The following is a 17,718-nucleotide window of genomic DNA, read 5'->3' on the forward strand; positions in this document are numbered from 1 at the left end:
TTGGTGCACATGCATCTATATAATGCATATGCAGTTGCTACCATATTACTGGCAGATATTATGAGGCATTGATATGTTGGTTGGAATATGCGAGAATCTGTAACGAACTTAAGCAACCAATATCCGATGAGATTAAACAAGGGATGAAAAATACATTTCAAGAATTCATATTCCGTCATCCCATGAAGTTAAGTGATTCTGCTACAACACTGATAGACAATGGAAAACCCACAGAAGCATTGAAACTACTGGATGAAGCCAAACAATTGATGCAACCGTACAAGAATACAACAACAGTAGTGCATATGCGACTATATGGTTTACATGCAGTTTGCTACTATAATACTGACAGATATTATGAGGCATTGATATGTTGGTTGGAATTTGCGAGAATCTGTAAGAAACTTAAGCAACCAATACCTGATGACAATAAACAAGCGATAAAATATACTTTTCACCAATTCATATTCTGTTAACCCATGAAGCTGTGTGAATCTGCTGAAACACTGATAAACAATAAAAAACCCACAGAAGCATTGAAACTACTGGATGAAGCCAAACAATTGATGCGACCGTACAAGATTACAACAACATTGGTGCACATGGCTCTATATGGTGCACATGCAGTTTACTACCATAATACTGGCAGATATTACGAGGCATTGATATGTTGGTTGGAATATGCAAGAATTTGTAACGAGATCAAGTACCCAATATTAGATAACATTAAGCAATGGATGAAACAATGTTTCTACCTGTTAATATTCCAGCTCTATTGGTTTATGAATCTATTCTAATATAAAAAGAAATTTAACATGTAATTGATACAATAATTGTATATTAAACATGTTATATTTAATAATTGTGTATTAAACATGTTATGTTTAATAATTGTGTATTAAACATGTTATGTTTAATAATTGTGTATTAAACATGTTATATTTAATAATTGTGTATTAAACATGTTATATTTAATAATTGTGTATTAAACATGTTATTGATATAATATTGTGAATTAAATATATAAAGATACCAAGTTATAATCAGCAAACAGATCATTATGACATCACAATTACATAAATATAGCCTATTCAACATATTCTAGAATATCGTTTGTTCGAGCATACAGCTAATTATGACATCACACTCACTGTAATAAAGATAATTTCCCTAATTCTTCACATTCTGGGTATCACACTTACTATGTCACTTGGTATAGTACACAGTATCAGGGAAAACTTAGGTAGCGGCGGGATAAGAACTCCCAAAAGCTCGTCATGGGTCTAATTTTACTTAGAAGGTTTTGGTGCACAGTATTTGCGTTGGTTAAACCAATGTAAGTTGCTTTATTCTAACATAGCGGGGCAACGACAGTCGTTATAACATAAGTGTTCTGTTTCATAAACCTCGTGCCTGCTTACGAGTTAACACGTATGTAACTTATTTATCCTCGCATGGTGGGGCAATGACAGTCGTTATAATACGGGTGTCCTATTAGTTTCGCTAAAATATCATGAAATCGCAGTAAAGTCATTTGATTTCCACATTTAACTATAAAGAACATCTTATTCGCTTGGACCAATGTTCTTGTGCTTTTACTCATGGCTGGCATACCAGAAGGCACAAATAACAAATATTCTTATCAGCTATACATACATATACATGGATTTTTTATGTGTGGCTGATAATTTGGTAATAAAAAATATGCTCATCAATTCTGGAAAAAACAAACGCCACAAAGCTTGGCTCTCTAAAGTTCTGGTTTGTGCTATGAAGATCCAATTACATTGTTACACGTCAATGTACATTGTGTTGTAACAATGAAGTCACATTTAACGAACAATCCCCATTATGATGTGATGTAACCATGGGTAACAATCACGATGGAGACTCTCTAGCATAAAAGGAATCAAATCAGTATAAAGGAGAACCTACAGTAGTGGGCATTGTGAAGAATTTAAGCATAAAGTTATAGCTATAGTTGAGTTAGCAGCAGTGGTTCCTAACTTTCTTTCAATGGCGGACACTTGGTCAATATTTGGGGGTGCTGACAACTAGAAGTCGGTTAAAATTTATGTTTTACCGATAATCGGTATCGGTCAAAATAGGCGGATAATACACGGATATATAAAATAGTTCGTGCGAAGCGACGCGTGACCTACTTGACCTTTACGTATGTCTTAGTTTAGCCTTCCTGTGCTTTTTGTTTAGCCTTCTCGTGGGCTGTAGTTTAGATTTATTATTCACGTTGGTCGTCACTCCAAAGTTATTTAAGAAAAGCAACACATATAACGTTACCTACTGAGAACGTTCATAACAACCATTTCTTTTCTTTATTATAACTTGCAATATCGGGAATACAGTTATTAATTTTGATTAATACTGATCATTTCATATGTTTCGTTATAGTGACAATTATCGGTTTTAATGGAATTATATCGGTCGGTCTCTACTAAATCCAGACAAAGCGTGTGAAAAAGATATTTTTAGCACGAGCGCCGAGCCGAGTGCTAATGACGTTTTCAAGGAGAAAGGCGTACGAGAATACACTCCTGTTTAGTCGAAAAGCACCGCTAATCAAAATCATACAGAACACGTGGCTTACGTTGAAAAGCTGCTTGATAAACAGAAGACGCGTTTCGTGAATTCCAGTGTGGCAAGATGCGGAAATAATATAAAAAAAACTATATTAGTAATAATTGTTAATAACATAAGTTTTTACGGTGGTTAATAAACAAGCTACATTGCCGCTCACTTAGTATTACTATCTTTTCTCCTATGTTCCAAAGAACAGCGTTTTTGGCTTTAAGCCAACGATTTCTCATGCGGTGCCGATCGTGGACTGCAGCGCACCAACTTTCTGCCCCGATCAAAGCACGATTGCCGCTACGCTCATCTGGTGCGATTCGTTACTTTTCAGCGCAAAACGAACGAAAATTAATTAAAGAAAGTCAAGCTCGCTTGAATAATGTTAGTTGCTTCTCTTTCTTCAATTTTAATATTTTTCGCCCTCGCGTCAACGCGTGTATTTTTATACCAATCGCATACGGGAATTTCCCGTTTTCAAATGGAAATTGGTTATCCTCGGTAAACACGACCATGAAGCCCTGCTGCGCATGACGGATTATTTTTAATTAACGTCAGATTAACCATTTGAATTACTGATCGTAACTACAATATTTTAAGTGCGCACGTCCTCTAGACATACCCGCAGGGGAGAGATTTTTGGCGCGCGAGTTAGCACTTCTATTGTTTATTTTATTGGGGGTGCTTGCGCACCCGCTCGCACCCCCCAGTGTCCGCCGCTGCTTTTTTTGTATGCTTTACCCTTTTAACAAAGATGCTTATCAGATTTACCCTAATATGTAATATAGTGCTCATTTATTAAAAAGTGCAAACGACTAATTACATCGGTTATATTTAATGCGACGACGGATGCGCTTGCTTTTTGGCAATGAGTTGTTCAATGTCTGGTGAAGTATTACAATTGGTACAACTTTTCTTTATGGTCATCTGATGTGGATTTTGATTGGAATCTTATTTACCCTCTAAATACGGGAAATTAACCCCAGTTTAAGAAACACTGAGGTAGAGCATATCAAACTCTGTCTGTTTATTAACCACAGTAGGGTTGTGGCATTATAAACTTCGTTAGCAATTACTAGCGCTGCGTTTCGTATACAGAACTATTTCTTTAACACAGGAATTTATGCTTTAAGAATAGTTGCATTGAGGTATATTTAAATTCCGTTTGTTTGTTAGCTTCAGTTGTGTTACGACAACCAATAAACTTTGTTAACAGTTGATGTATAAGAGTTGCTTCTCTGTATGAAAGATTTAAAATGGCATCAACTGAACATGACTTTATACAAGATGAGGTTGGTGACGAGGAAAAGATTCTTGCCCAAAAGTTAAAGGATTTGTGTGATTCTGATGGGAAAGAAATGAAAGAAACTGAACTAAAAGCAGCTGTGGTACTCTATGAGTTGGCCAAGATTTATGAAAATAAACCTGACTATAAAATGTTGAACATGACACGTAGTGCAGCTCTGTATAACGCTGCTATTGTGAGGGATCCAGATAATCAAATATTTAAAGATGAACTTAAAGCTTTGTGCTTAGCAGTTCTGGTGAAATTCAGATGCGGCAAAGCTTGACGCTGATTTGATTTCTTTGGCAGCTGAGGTGAAAGAAGAACTAGATAAGCTTCGAGAAGACTTTGGCAAAAGTTATAATCAGCTTGAAATAATCCCAGACCACGTAGAAGGTGATCAACTAATTGAACAAAGAAAGAAAGTATCAGATATTAAAAACATTCAACAAGAAGTTACGAGAAGCTACACCGAGTTAATGAGGTTTATTTCTGATAAATGCATCAAGATTATGGGAGAACCACCACCATGCAAATATGCTGTAGTGGGATTGGGTTCCTTGGCACGATCGGAAATCACTCTGTACTCAGATTTCGAACACATCATTGTCCTTGATAATGATGATGCCAAGATGGAAGATCAGGAGATGATCATGAAGTACTTCAGATGGTTCACCACAATCTTCAACATCATCTTAATCAACCTCGGAGAAACCATGATCAACTGTGTTGCAATTCCAAGTATAAACCCAAGGTATAGAGACTGGTTTACAGACATTGTTACACCAAATGGGGTCGCATTTGATGGAATGGTAGCCCACGCTTGCATACGCCCACTTGGGCGACCAGCAACTAAAAACAAACCCTGGAAAACTGAATTTATTAAACCAGTTGATGAAATGGTTCAATACTTGGATAGCGATGAACAAGTAAAGCAAGGATACCATGTGGCTGAAGTTTTATCCAGGGCTTGCTTTATAGCTGGTGATAAAGTAATTTGTGTTAAATATCAAGAACAAGCTCATCAACAGATTAAAGAAAATGATGAAAAAAATAAGTTCTCAACTGTGTCCAAACAAATAGAGAAAAGTTTGCAAAATTTTTACATGGTGAATATACATGCTAATCCATTTTCATGTTTGCAAAACTACAACATGAAGAGAGCAATCTACCGAGGTGCAACCATCTTTATATCATACATCGGTAGACTGCGTTCACTACAAGCTTCATCTTGCTTTGATGTCATTGATGAATTGGAAGAAAAAGGCAAATGCAGTGAAGAGGTGGCGGACCAACTCCGGTTCATGGTGGCAGTGGCTTGTGAGGTTCGCGCAAAAGTATATCATTCACAGGGACAACAAGTTGATGATTTTATGGAAGGTTCTACTGGTGAGGAACTTATATCTGGTTTAATTAAAATTGTTGGAAAAACAAAGCCTTGTCTCTTTCACCATGAGTGTAATGTTCATGCAACAATTGCTAAAAGAATATATAGCAGATTACCGTACATGGTCATTAGAATGGCTTGTTATGGCGGATCCTGTTAGACTTAAAATGAAATCTTTATCTGTTCTCGTGTTATATAAAGATGTGGTGGAACTTGCCAAACAAACAAATTTCTCGCCACAACTCGGTGAAGTGCCGTTTGATATTGATATTGTTACAGTTGCATTTATGTGCAAGGAATATGATCTGGTTATTGATATTTGTTCAAACGTTAACCAATCTGAGATTACAGAAGATCAGATGTTTGCGTACAAAGTTTATGAATTGGCCAGCATTGTAAAACGATCATACAACAAAGAGACAAAATCTTTTGAAGGTTTAAGATCAGAAGTTGAAGCCAAGATCCAGGAATTGGAAAAAATGTCGAAAAATGTTGAATCAAGCAAAAAAAAGTTTACGCAGCTTCAAAGCCTTTTAACATATTCTGAAACCTTGTTGTTGCTCAACGATGGTAGATTTTCCAACATTCACACACTTTGGAAAAAGCTCTTAAAATCGAAGGACCTTACCTATGATATAAAAACCACACATTTGTGTGTTTATGCCCAAGTTCTGGTGGACAATAGAAAACCCACAGAAGGATTGAAACTACTGGATGAAGCCAAACAATTGATGCAATCGTACAAGAATACAACAACAGTGGTGCACAGGCAACTATATCTTGCATATGCAGTTTACTACAGTTACACCGGCAGATATTACGAGGCATTGATATGTTGGTTGGAATATGCAAGAATTTGTAACGAGCTTGAGCAACCAATGTCAATTGAAATACAAAAAATAAGACTATGTTTCAACCTGGCAAAATTCCAGCACTATTGGTTTTAAACACTCTAATATTTAATGAATATTCAACATGTTATTGATTTAATAATTGTGTTTTAAACATGTTATATTTAATGATTGTGTATTAAACATGTTATATTTAATAATTGTGTATTAAACATGTTATATTTAATAATTGTGTATTAAACATGTTATATTTAATAATTGTGTATTAAACATGTTATATTTAATAATTGTGTATTAAACATGTTATATTTAATAGTTGTGTATTAAACGTGTTATATTTAATAATTGTGTATTAAACATGTTATATTTAATAGTTGTGTATTAAACGTGTTATAATTAATAATTGTGTATTGAACATGTTGTATTTAATAATTGTGTATTAAACATGTTATATTTAATAATTGTGTATTAAACATGTTATTGATATATTATTTTGTATTAAATATATTAGGACACCAAGTTTAGTCAGCAAACAGATCATTATGACATCACACTTACATAAATAAAGACTATTTAACATATTCTAGAAGTTCGTTTGTTCGAGCATACAGCTATTAGAACATAGTATCAGGGAAACTTAGGTAGCGGCGGGATAAGAGCTCACAAAAGCCCGTCATGGGATTAATGTTACCTTGAACGTCTCAGTGCACAGTATTTGCGTTAGTTAAAGTATGTAACTTGCTTTATTCTTCGGTGGCGGGACAACAATTTTATGTATGTGTTTGTATAACCCTTACAGTGTATTCATAATTAGTAATGTTACTTACTTATGTGGTAGATGGTATAATGTTGGAAAACCTTGGTAATATGTTGATAGTCTACACCCAGGTAGCAAGCCTTTCGTAAAGTCACGATAATCATCGTATATCCATTGTGTTGGTGGGATGTCTTCTCGTCTGTGGGTGTATGGGGTTAATATGGGTATATATAGGGGGTTATATAAAATATATAGTAGGGTGGGGGAAGATGGGACACCCTTTTAACTCTTTTTCTCGTCCCATTTGGTACTAAACAAAGAACATTTAAAGAATTATAAAAACTATTTTAAAGACTCCCATAGACCATTGTTAATTGTTTAAAACACGATCAGGATATCTGGATATTATGTGCTAAACGTGTCCCATCTTCCCCACCCTACCATACATAGGGTTAATCCATGGGAATGGGATTAATCCATAAGCATCAGGGATCGTGGGGGCAAAACTAGTCTAATGATTTTTCGCTCCATTGCAAACTAATAATTAACATTTTTTGTGCCTTTTTTTCATTGCGATAACTAAGAATATACTTGTCCAAAACCTGTTGAAAAGGAAACAGATTGATTTAAAGATTTTAGTTAATTAAAAGGTTGAGGTCAATGGCTGTGGAGAATGAAATTACCAGTTCGTGTGGTGTGGTCCACACAATGCTATGGAATAATGGTTGCTTCACAAGTACCCGGACCTCGTATATTAATTATTAACTGTGGAATCATATACTCTATAGTAATATAGAATCTACGATTTGTGGGGCGTGCGTAACTACTGACATGTCCACAAGATTAGAACGTAATTAAAAAAGATTCAATGTCTTGTGGCAGATGAAACGCTAAATTATTTCTAGATTGAAATAATTTTCAACTGTAGTATTAAACCTACGGTTTGTGGGTTGTTTGCAACTGGACCACTGGACATTTGAATGGAGATTTAACATAAATTTATATCTGTTCTAGCTTTAAACAATGTTTTAATGTTCAAATATATATACCTCACTATAACTGTTATACAAGTATAAACAAGGTTACTCTTAAAGCATTAAGCCCAACTTAAAAATAATTTTTATTAACATAGGGGAGGCTGTTTAAAGCAGTTTAGAAAAATCCTTGGCCTGGGTTGGCCTGCCCACCCTGCCACACCAGGTTTCGTGAATATATGGCTATATATATATATATATATAAACCTATGTGGCTATACGTTTTATATACATATAACTCCCATGAAACAAAAGAGGTCTAATTGGAAGATTGAAACCACCCTGGTATCGGGGTAACCACCGGTATAAGCTCAGCGCAAGCGTTTACACTAAGTGTACGATGCATACATCCTTGGGAATATCCATATTATATGGTCCCATTATGTTGCCACCCTTCAAAGGCCCGTTTCAGGCCTTCTTATAAACTGCTTTGTGCAGCCCGTGGTTTCCTTACAACAGTTGCGCTCGGTATATTGTCTCAATCATACCCGGACCTCAGAGTTAAATATTAACCATATGAATATATACACGCGTGTAATATCTGAACTCCGGTTTGTGGGCTATTACTCCATCACTGATAAATTATACTTTCTGTATGTTTTAACATAGTGTGTTTTTACCGACAAAACGACAATCGTGAAATCCTGCTACGGGTAAAAAGTATTTGAGTAAAAGTGTCAAATAAAAGCTGATCCCAAAAGATAATATTGGGTTCATTTTTAACCTAAAGGGAACTTTTAAACTCTAGTCTACATCTTTAAAATTACTTTAAAAACTTGAGACTTACTTTGCCACACAAGCTTCCAGGTTCGGGAAAATGCCGTGTAATGATGACTTCACATAATGGGGTGTGTTGGGGTCGTAACTATAAAGCTGACAAGGACCATGTGTGTTGCGCCGCTTGTCACTCGCTGATAGTCGCGAATTACACGACTCCATTGCTGATAACAATCGCTCCTGGTGATGTCATAATACTAAGTGTTATTCAACAATAGAATATAAAGGTTTACATACACCTTGACATTATATTCTGTACACCAGTTTTTGGTGTATTTTATACAAAATCTTAGATATAAATATCAAGGTACAATTATTGAGTATAGACTCATTATAATATAGCAGATGTTTCACCAAGTCTACTCAGTATTTTACAAGCACTGATGATGCCAACAGTTTTTAGTGTTTGTTATACAAAAATCTTAATATAAATATCAAGGTTGTTTCAATTATCGAGTATAGACTCATTATACTATAGCAGATGTTTCACCAAGTCTAGTTGCTAAAGCTATGTCTTTAGTAGGCCATACACCCAACCCCCACACAGTATGATAATATAACCACCTCCATAACCCCACAACCGCTATTATTAGTGGTTACCTCTTCAATGAAAGGAATTTGCACGACCGCCTCCCACTCCTGTTGTTTCCCGTTTAAATCGGTGCTGAAATTACTAGGATAGAAATCTCCTATAATCGATGACTCATCCATCAGATTCTGCATGACACGGCAAAAATTAAACGAAAATTCAAAAATTTTATAGAAATAACATTTCTTTAACAAAGTTTCTATTATTGTAGATGTAGTAAAATTAATCAAGATTACCAAATTATAAAAAAATTTGCACAGATTATTTTTACCTTATCAAACATTTTTTTGCTGAAAAATGTAAAATTACTCTAATAAATTGCTAAATGTCTCACAATTACCCCTTCCTAACGGTACCCCCATGTTGTTTTGATACAATATTTGTATGTACAGTGCCCTATGTTTAGGGATGCACATTACAGAATAATTAGGTATTCTAGAATATCCTAGAATACTTTATTTCAAATCTAGAATTCCGAATCTAGAATTTTGAATCTTTTTATATTTATAGGAAAATGAATTTTACCCACAAAAGTCAGCTTATGGACTCTATCATAGCAGCCTTGTTGGATCACAAGCTGTAAAATGATTAAAAATTATACCATTGGGTAGTTTTTGCGTCCCGAAACGCATAGCAAGCTATGAAAAGACGTTACGAAACGTTTACTCTCGAAAGTCCCACAAACACAAAAATTTTTTTTTTCAAAATTAATAAGTTTCAAAAAATTATTATATAGTATATGAGATGACGTGTAATGACATCATTAAACAGAATACCGAATCCCGTAATAAGATTCGAAATTCTGTAATGTGCATCCCTACCTATGTTTGGCATGAAGTATATATACAGTCTTTGCCTACATTGCTACGTATATACACATCTGATCATAATATGTTACAAAACTATATATAAAACATATATTATATATATATAACTCACCCAGTAAGGTTCAGGTATGCAGTCCTTACTAGCAGCAGGCAATACAGCCAATAGTTGTTGGAAAGGTAGGAATGGTTGGTTCATATTATACGTGAGGTGTAGGGTGGATATATTGCATAGATCAGACATGTAGGGGGAGTAGTGGTACGGGTAGAACCTGGGGGTAAATGGGTAAAACATGGGTGTAAATAGGGTTAAGGGCAGAACCTGGGGGTAAATGGGGGATTAGTGGGGTGAAAGGGGGTTATGGTAGAACCTGGGGGTTAATGGGTGTAATATAATGGTTAGCGAGGTAAAACCAAGGTGTATTTAGGGGTAGATTTGGGGTTGAGGAGAAACATAATGGGGTAATATCTCTGCTGGGGGTTAGTTAGGTTTAAATGGGGGGAAAGGTATATAGGGGTAACTTGGTTTAAATATATGGAGTTAAAGAGGTTATAAATGGGGATTAACCTAATTTGAAATTACAGTTTATGACATCATCACAAAATATATGACATCATCACAAAATATATGACATCATCACACAGCATATGACATCATCAAACAGTGACATCACAATACCAACTCACCAATCCCAAGATTGCACTCCATTATAATAATAATGACAAATCCATTGAATACCAAGAATATATTCATAAGCTATCGTGGATATCTCATCTTCTGTGCCCTGTAATGTAGGTTGGGATTTATAGTAGGATGGGGGAAGATGGGACACCTTTTTATTCTAATTTCTCATCATATTTGGTAGTAAACAAAGATGATTCAAAGAATTATAAAACCGCAACCTCACAACTCCCATAGACTGTTGGTAACTGTTTAAAACACGATCAGGATATTTGGATATTATGTGCTAAAGGTGTCCCGCCTTTCCCCACACCACTATATATTATGATAACCCCTAGTATGATACATACATACGCACCTCAATGTTAAACTTGGTTTGATAATAAGCTCGCTTGTGAAGTTTAAACTCTTGATCAAATGTTGAATGTTCTTCGTCAACAGTTTCCGTGGCTTCTATTGTACCTTGCTTTATTGCTAGGTCTGTGGGATATTGGGGTTATAATGGGGTTGGGGAGTGTTAATTATATTATTACAAGCACAATTTAATTATAGAAAGAAAAAAATCTGCCCCAAATACTTGTTTGTCCAACTAGATCTAACACTTTAATCCCGGATGTAAAACTAAACCACACATATATACCTTTTAGCTTCACTACCATGAGTGACTTTGCGATTAAAACATGCAGAAAATGCTATGGTTGGCCTGCCCACCCTGCCACCTCAGGTTTGGCGCCCAACCATATATATTACATTATTATGCACCTATATATAAGTCTATACCAAACAGCCAGATACCTTTAACAATCTTGAGTGACTTATCCTCTGTTACTTCCCCACCCACTAATAAACAATCAGTTGGTTTCTTGCTCTTAGATTTCGCTTCCAACCATTTGTAATCGGAATATACTTCCTCAAAGTGATCCATGTCAAACTGAGATGAAGAAAGGTTATGTATATAATGAAAGTAAGATATAGATCAGTCCGTTGTTATTCTATATGGGTGAGGTGCTACAGTGAGAAACCTGGGATTTAGGGCAAAGTTGCCTCATTACCCCAACATCGTGTATTAATATTATATTCTATACAAATAAAGTTTTGTTTTTGTTAAATTAAGCATGGATACCAACAAGTTGTAACAACTTTTATAATCTGCATCAGAGAGAAGATTAAGTTTGCACATAATTGCAACTACACAAGTAGTTTTGCTTCACTATATTATATCTCATCATTGCAGTAACTTAAGCATACTTATACATATACTATATATGTGTTGTTGCTGCCATGAAATTTAGTTTTATACCAGAAGAGCTTCTTTATTTACTTATACATTACATAATGCCTCACAGCAACAGCTGTTGAACAAAGTATTTGACAGGAAATAATTATATGAAGACCCAACAACAACAAAACATTATCCAAGAAATTGCCTTTTTTACATTAATTACAGTCCAGTTTTATCCTAACAAGTATTCCATACAAAACACCCACTTACACTAAAGTCTGTTTTACATTAATTACAATGCTGTTTTATACTTACAAATATACCAAACAAACCCATTTACCTAGATACAGTATATACCCAACAATACATAAGCATATAAACTGTATAAATCAGCACCCAACAATACATAACTAAACATAAGCATACAAACTGTATAAATCAGCACCCAACAATACACAACAGCCACTTACGCTTGAAATAGCTTTGAGATAAACTTCCAGCCTCCCCAGGTTAATAACACCACCCTCATTCAAGTAACCACCTAATGTTGGTAATACTTGTATATAAGTTTGGTAGAGGAATGGTAGGGCACTTGTAGATATGTGTAAGTCAGGTAGATGGGGAATGAAGTCATTGCCGACAAGGAAACCCATCAACACCCAGTCGTCTATTATCGATTCAATGTTGAATTCAAATGGTAGGTTGGGCTGCAAAGATGTTATGTATCACTATGGTTGCATATGATTTGGGATGCACATTGCAGAATAATTAGGTATTCTAGGATATCCTGGAATACTTTATTTCCGAATCTAGAATTCCGAACTCTAGTTTAGTTCAAGAGATGACGTGTGATGACGTCATTAAACAGAATACTGAATCCCGTAATTAGATTCGAATGCAAAAAGATTTGAATCTCATGGATTCGAAATCCTGTAATGTGCATCCCTATATATGATAACATTAATATGTGGTCTGTAATGTAAAGTTATGTATTACTGTGTAATGTGTATAACATATTAACATATGTACAAAAGTTGTAAGTTCAAAAGGTCCAAAGTGTAAGCACACTGCAGACGCTACACAGCTAAACAAACAAGCAAAGGCAAAGTAGAAGAGGAATGTTGTATATTGTTGTATAGTTATGCTGCTCTGCTAAACATTGTGTATGATATTTAACCGATATAGATATGTTGTATTTATGGTTTTGCCCACACTTTTAAACACTTAAAAACATTCAATATACACACATCACACACGTACGAGTATATCTAATGTTTGAGAAAGAATTTTCGAACAAACTTAAACAAGCAAAATATAAACTGAAATAGCATCATATATTCAAATACACCATAATAATCTTCAGAAACTTACGAATAAATTTAAAGTATTCAAAATATCTGCATAAATAACATGGTATATCAATATATTATTTTAATAAACAATCACCTTAACAGCTTCAAACTCATGCTCAATATATTCTCTTAACAATGAAATATGCAGCAAATGGAATGTGGTTTGGGCTGCGTTTTGCGTTTTCGACGATTTTTGACGAGTGAATTTGACTTCCTCCCTGTAATATATAAGATGTTTATGTTTATATTCTATATGGGTGAGGTCCTACAGTGAGGCACGCCATGGGGCCTGGGATTTAGACCAGAGTTGGCCCATTATCCCAACATTGTATATGTACATTCTATTCTATATGGGTGAGGTCCTACAGTGAGGCACGCCATGGGACCTGGGATTTAGGCCAGAGTTGGCTCATTATCCCAACATTGTATATGTACATTCTATTCTATATGGGTGAGGTCCTACAGTGAGGCACGCCATGGGACCTGGGATTTAGACCAGAGTTGGCCAATTACCCCAACATTGTATATGCACATTCTATTCTATATGGGTGAGGTCCTACAGTGAGGCATGTCATGGGACCTGAGATTTAGACCAGAGTTGGCCCATTATCCCAACATTGTATATGCACAGTCTATTCTATATGGGTGAGGTCCTACAGTGAGGCATGCCATGGGACCTGGGATTTAGGCCAGAGTTGGTCCATTACCCCAACATTGTATATGCACATTCTATTCTATATGGGTGAAGTCCTACAGTGAGGCATGCCATGGGACCTGGGATTTAGACCAGAGTTGGCCCATTATCCCAACATTGTATATGCACAGTCTATTCTATATGGGTGAGGTCCTACAGTGAGGCATGCCATGGGACCTGGGATTTAGGCCAGAGTTGGTCCATTACCCCAACATTGTATATGCACATTCTATTCTATATGGGTGAAGTCCTACAGTGAGGCATGCCATGGGACCTGGGATTTAGACCAGAGTTGGCCCATTACCCCAACATTGTATATGCACAGTCTATTCTATATGGGTGAAGTCCTACAGTGAGGCATGCCATGGGACCTGGGGTTTAGGCCAGAGTTGGTCCATTACCCCAACATTGTATATGCACATTCTATTCTATATGGGTGAGGTCCTACAGTGAGGTACGACATGGGACCTGGGATTTAGACCAGAGTTGGCCATTGCACAATTTTTAGGTTTAAGGTTGCTAAGAATTAAACCAATGAAACAGCTGCATGTGTCATTCATTATGATTATAATATCTGCTGTTGTTTGTTTAGCATGCTGGTACACTTTTTGTCATTTATATATTGAACCGGTACACTGTACACACTACCACAGTATCGCACTGTGCGTGTTTGTCCTTTATTTCATAGACTGGAACACTGTTTAACCTTCACACTCTAAACCACCACTTTCAACACCTCAACCAAATACATACATTTGACACCTCACTATAACAACCTTTACCTCAACAAAGCAAAATGTGGTTCATGCGTACATAGCCCCAACATAAGTAGATCGGCGTCCAAACCATATAAACAATGCCTTGTGTTTGGATCATACTCAGGTTGGGATCTTTCGTATCGGATAAATTCCATAATTTTGTGCTCGCCCTCTCCAGGTGTCTGTGGTTGTTAATGTAATATGTTGGTCTATTTTGGTCATAATCTGTCTATATGGGTGAGGTCTTACAGCAAGGCATGGCATGGGATCTGGAAGGCTGATTACCCCACACAACCCATGACTTACCCTGGGTCGGAGCAATTACCCTAAAGTGTTTAGATAAAATGCTCCCCTCCAGGCCAGAGGGTGGAGGTTTCAAGGCTCGATGCTACTATTTACGTTTGTGTCCTTCACAAGACACCCTAAAGGCCCAAGGTGTATGAAACAGAGCATCCATGTTATAACATCTAAACTAACATGGGTGCCAAATTGTCAGCCATACAGCCAACCTTTCTGTATATAAACCTACACAAAACTTACCTGGTGCCCAGATAAATAAACTTTAATCCCCTGCCAACTTGGATCCGTGGTTATTTTGTTTTGCACAAAATATTCAAGTTGTGCTTGTAGCTTCTCCATGAATGATGTACCTTGGGTGGATTGCATTTAATATAAACTGGTTTGTATACAATTATGATGCTATATAATATGTATATACATGATAAAAATATACCATAAATAACATCCGTATATAACTACCTGGTGTAATACAGTTGGAATCAAATCTCTTTTCAGTTGGGAGAACCTCTCCTTTCTGTAACGCTTGTTTGATGTTGTTCTCAGCTTCCTTGGCGGATCTAGGGTTTAAATATAAGAGCTTTAAGACAAGCAATACAATATACAAGTAATGGTCAATGACTAATTGACTACCAAACTTTAAACAATAGATATATAAAATGGAAAACTAAAATAACATAATGTACAGTCACGAGTAAAACAACAATATATCACCGACATCACCCCAACACTAATGTGACATCATATAAACCCAACGCACCTGAATCTTCTCCCTCGTTGTTGATTCATCTTGGCACGAGGAGCCACCCCGTCAACCGCCATGAAGAATGTTCGTTGGGGACGGATTATACGGAATAATACCTGTTAATATGATGTCTATGTTACGATAATACCTTCACCGATATAATTTCTATGTAAATGCAATTCTTTTCTCTATCAAAAGTGTCCGAGTTTGTTCGCAACTAAGAATCAAGAAAGAAGTTTTCCTCTAAAATGCGCGCGTCTGCTCACGATACGTATATGGATGTAATATTTTAACGCTTGTGCATGCAGTCCAATCAGCATTACTTAAAATAAAATCAGTCGCAAATTTTGGAAGTTTAAAAATGAGCTGCGAGAAATTAATCCTGCACTGCTGTGCTTAACTATACCTATTATCACCTCAATATAGTTGAAAATATCTTTGAATATTTGTTCCTCAGTAATCCTGAAGTGGGGATCATCATCATTGGGGTGGGAACAATTATGGATGATACCGTTCATGTCAAGGTATAAGTTGTCAAACTCTGGAACCTGGGGGTAGTTGGAGTAATGATTAGAAAGTTGTTATAATTACGTGACAGTAGATAGTAGAAGGAAACTAGAGGGGTTTATTATTGGAGTGGCACAAGTAGACTTTTAGGGCCATTTTTTTGTATTTTTATACAATGTTTTGGGCGCATTTTTTGATCAATTCTGGTTTTTTTGACTAACCCATGGCCTTGTTTAAACAAAACACCAATTACTGTTCATATTATACAAAAGGCAGTTTGTTAATTACGTGGTTGGGTTAACCTGTTAGAAACATCATGTTAAACCCAGCAGTTGATTTGCTCTATTGGTCCAGGAAGTTTAAATACACACGTATTATTAATTATCAAGCACACCTGCTAGTATGTACACCTTTAAAACCCCATGTTACACATAATAAATAATGCTAAAGTAGACTGACCTGGTATTCCTTCACCACCTCGCTCAAGCAAGGATATCTTTCACTTATCCATCGATAAAACTTGGGGACTCCCATCTTATATCAGGGTGTGCCAGGCTAACCTACTTCTGTAAGGTAATATAAATGTACAGCAACATATGCAATATTATTATGAATATACATATGATTAATAAAACTTTACGAATGCAACAATGAACAAGTAATTTGTAAATAATATATATATATATATATTACGGGCTTATAAATACTTTTTTTTATATGATTCCTAATGCTTTATAACGACTGTCGTATTGCTGCTATCTGTTAACGTACACATATACGCATAACGCATTAAGCCGTAATTTGTATAATGTGTTTATATACAACAACAATACGTTTATACTTCTTTATATTTATATACGTAGTGTACACATAACATATAACACTGGCTTCTAAACGTACCGCACCTACCTAAAGCTGTAGCCCTGGTTTAAATTCTAAACAAAGTTACCGGTTACACCATATGCTAACATGTAACAACATACAGCTGTAGACCTGCCGTGTGTGTAAAAGTAAATAAACCGCAAATAAAGTCGAAACTTTTACGCAACCCCCTGGATTTGCCTTTTTCTTTTTTTTCTCCCGCGCAATAGATATCGTATATAATTAAGAAGTATTTTGTCCCCACAGCGTGTTTGGTTTTTAAAAAATATTGTAGTTACTACAACTTCTGAAAAAATAAGGAAAAAACATTAATTACATTTATAGTTCATGTGGGAGCGTCAAAAATCATCCAAGACGCGACAAATCTGAATGTATTGTTTGAAGCAAAATATTGTACTTTTAATACAAAATTTTGTATCTAGAATTGAAGTCATCTCCCAATAATCTAAATCTGTTTAATATTCCTATGTATATACCCTAGTTAACTAC

General features: G+C 35.8%; 1 protein-coding gene across 1 annotated transcript; it reads right to left on the reverse strand.

Annotated features, from left to right (window-relative positions):
- Window positions 1-1,472: 1,472 nt before the first annotated feature.
- On the reverse strand, window positions 1,473-16,964 carry LOC100175420 (5'-3' exoribonuclease 1). Its single transcript, XM_009863195.3, has 16 exons — window positions 16,807-16,964; window positions 16,257-16,388; window positions 15,856-15,956; window positions 15,558-15,655; window positions 15,339-15,448; window positions 14,823-14,980; window positions 13,441-13,564; window positions 12,465-12,701; window positions 11,568-11,703; window positions 11,131-11,252; window positions 10,778-10,875; window positions 10,206-10,362; window positions 9,278-9,394; window positions 8,688-8,857; window positions 6,937-7,065; window positions 1,473-1,892 (listed from the first exon to the last, which is right to left on the reverse strand). Exons 1-16 carry the CDS (start codon window positions 16,879-16,881, stop codon window positions 1,850-1,852), a joined length of 2,007 nt encoding a protein of 668 aa, XP_009861497.2. The 5' UTR covers window positions 16,882-16,964; the 3' UTR covers window positions 1,473-1,849.
- Between the last annotated feature and the right edge of the window lie 754 nt (window positions 16,965-17,718).

Source organism: Ciona intestinalis, unplaced genomic scaffold, assembly GCF_000224145.3.
Source record: "Ciona intestinalis unplaced genomic scaffold, KH HT000101.2, whole genome shotgun sequence".
NCBI lineage: Eukaryota > Metazoa > Chordata > Ascidiacea > Phlebobranchia > Cionidae > Ciona > Ciona intestinalis.

Excerpts from the sequence above, each read along its gene's own strand:
- LOC100175420 (XM_009863195.3), bottom strand. The coding sequence starts at position 16,881 with ATGGGAGTCCCCAAGTTTTATCGATGGATAAGTGAAAGATATCCTTGC. Across the intron at positions 10,363-10,777 it reads GGAGTGCAATCTTGGGATTG|GTTCTACCCGTACCACTACT; the intron begins GTGAGTTGGTAT and ends ATTTACCCCCAG. Across the intron at positions 8,858-9,277 it reads AAATTCCTTTCATTGAAGAG|GAGCGATTGTTATCAGCAAT; the intron begins GTAACCACTAAT and ends TGACATCACCAG.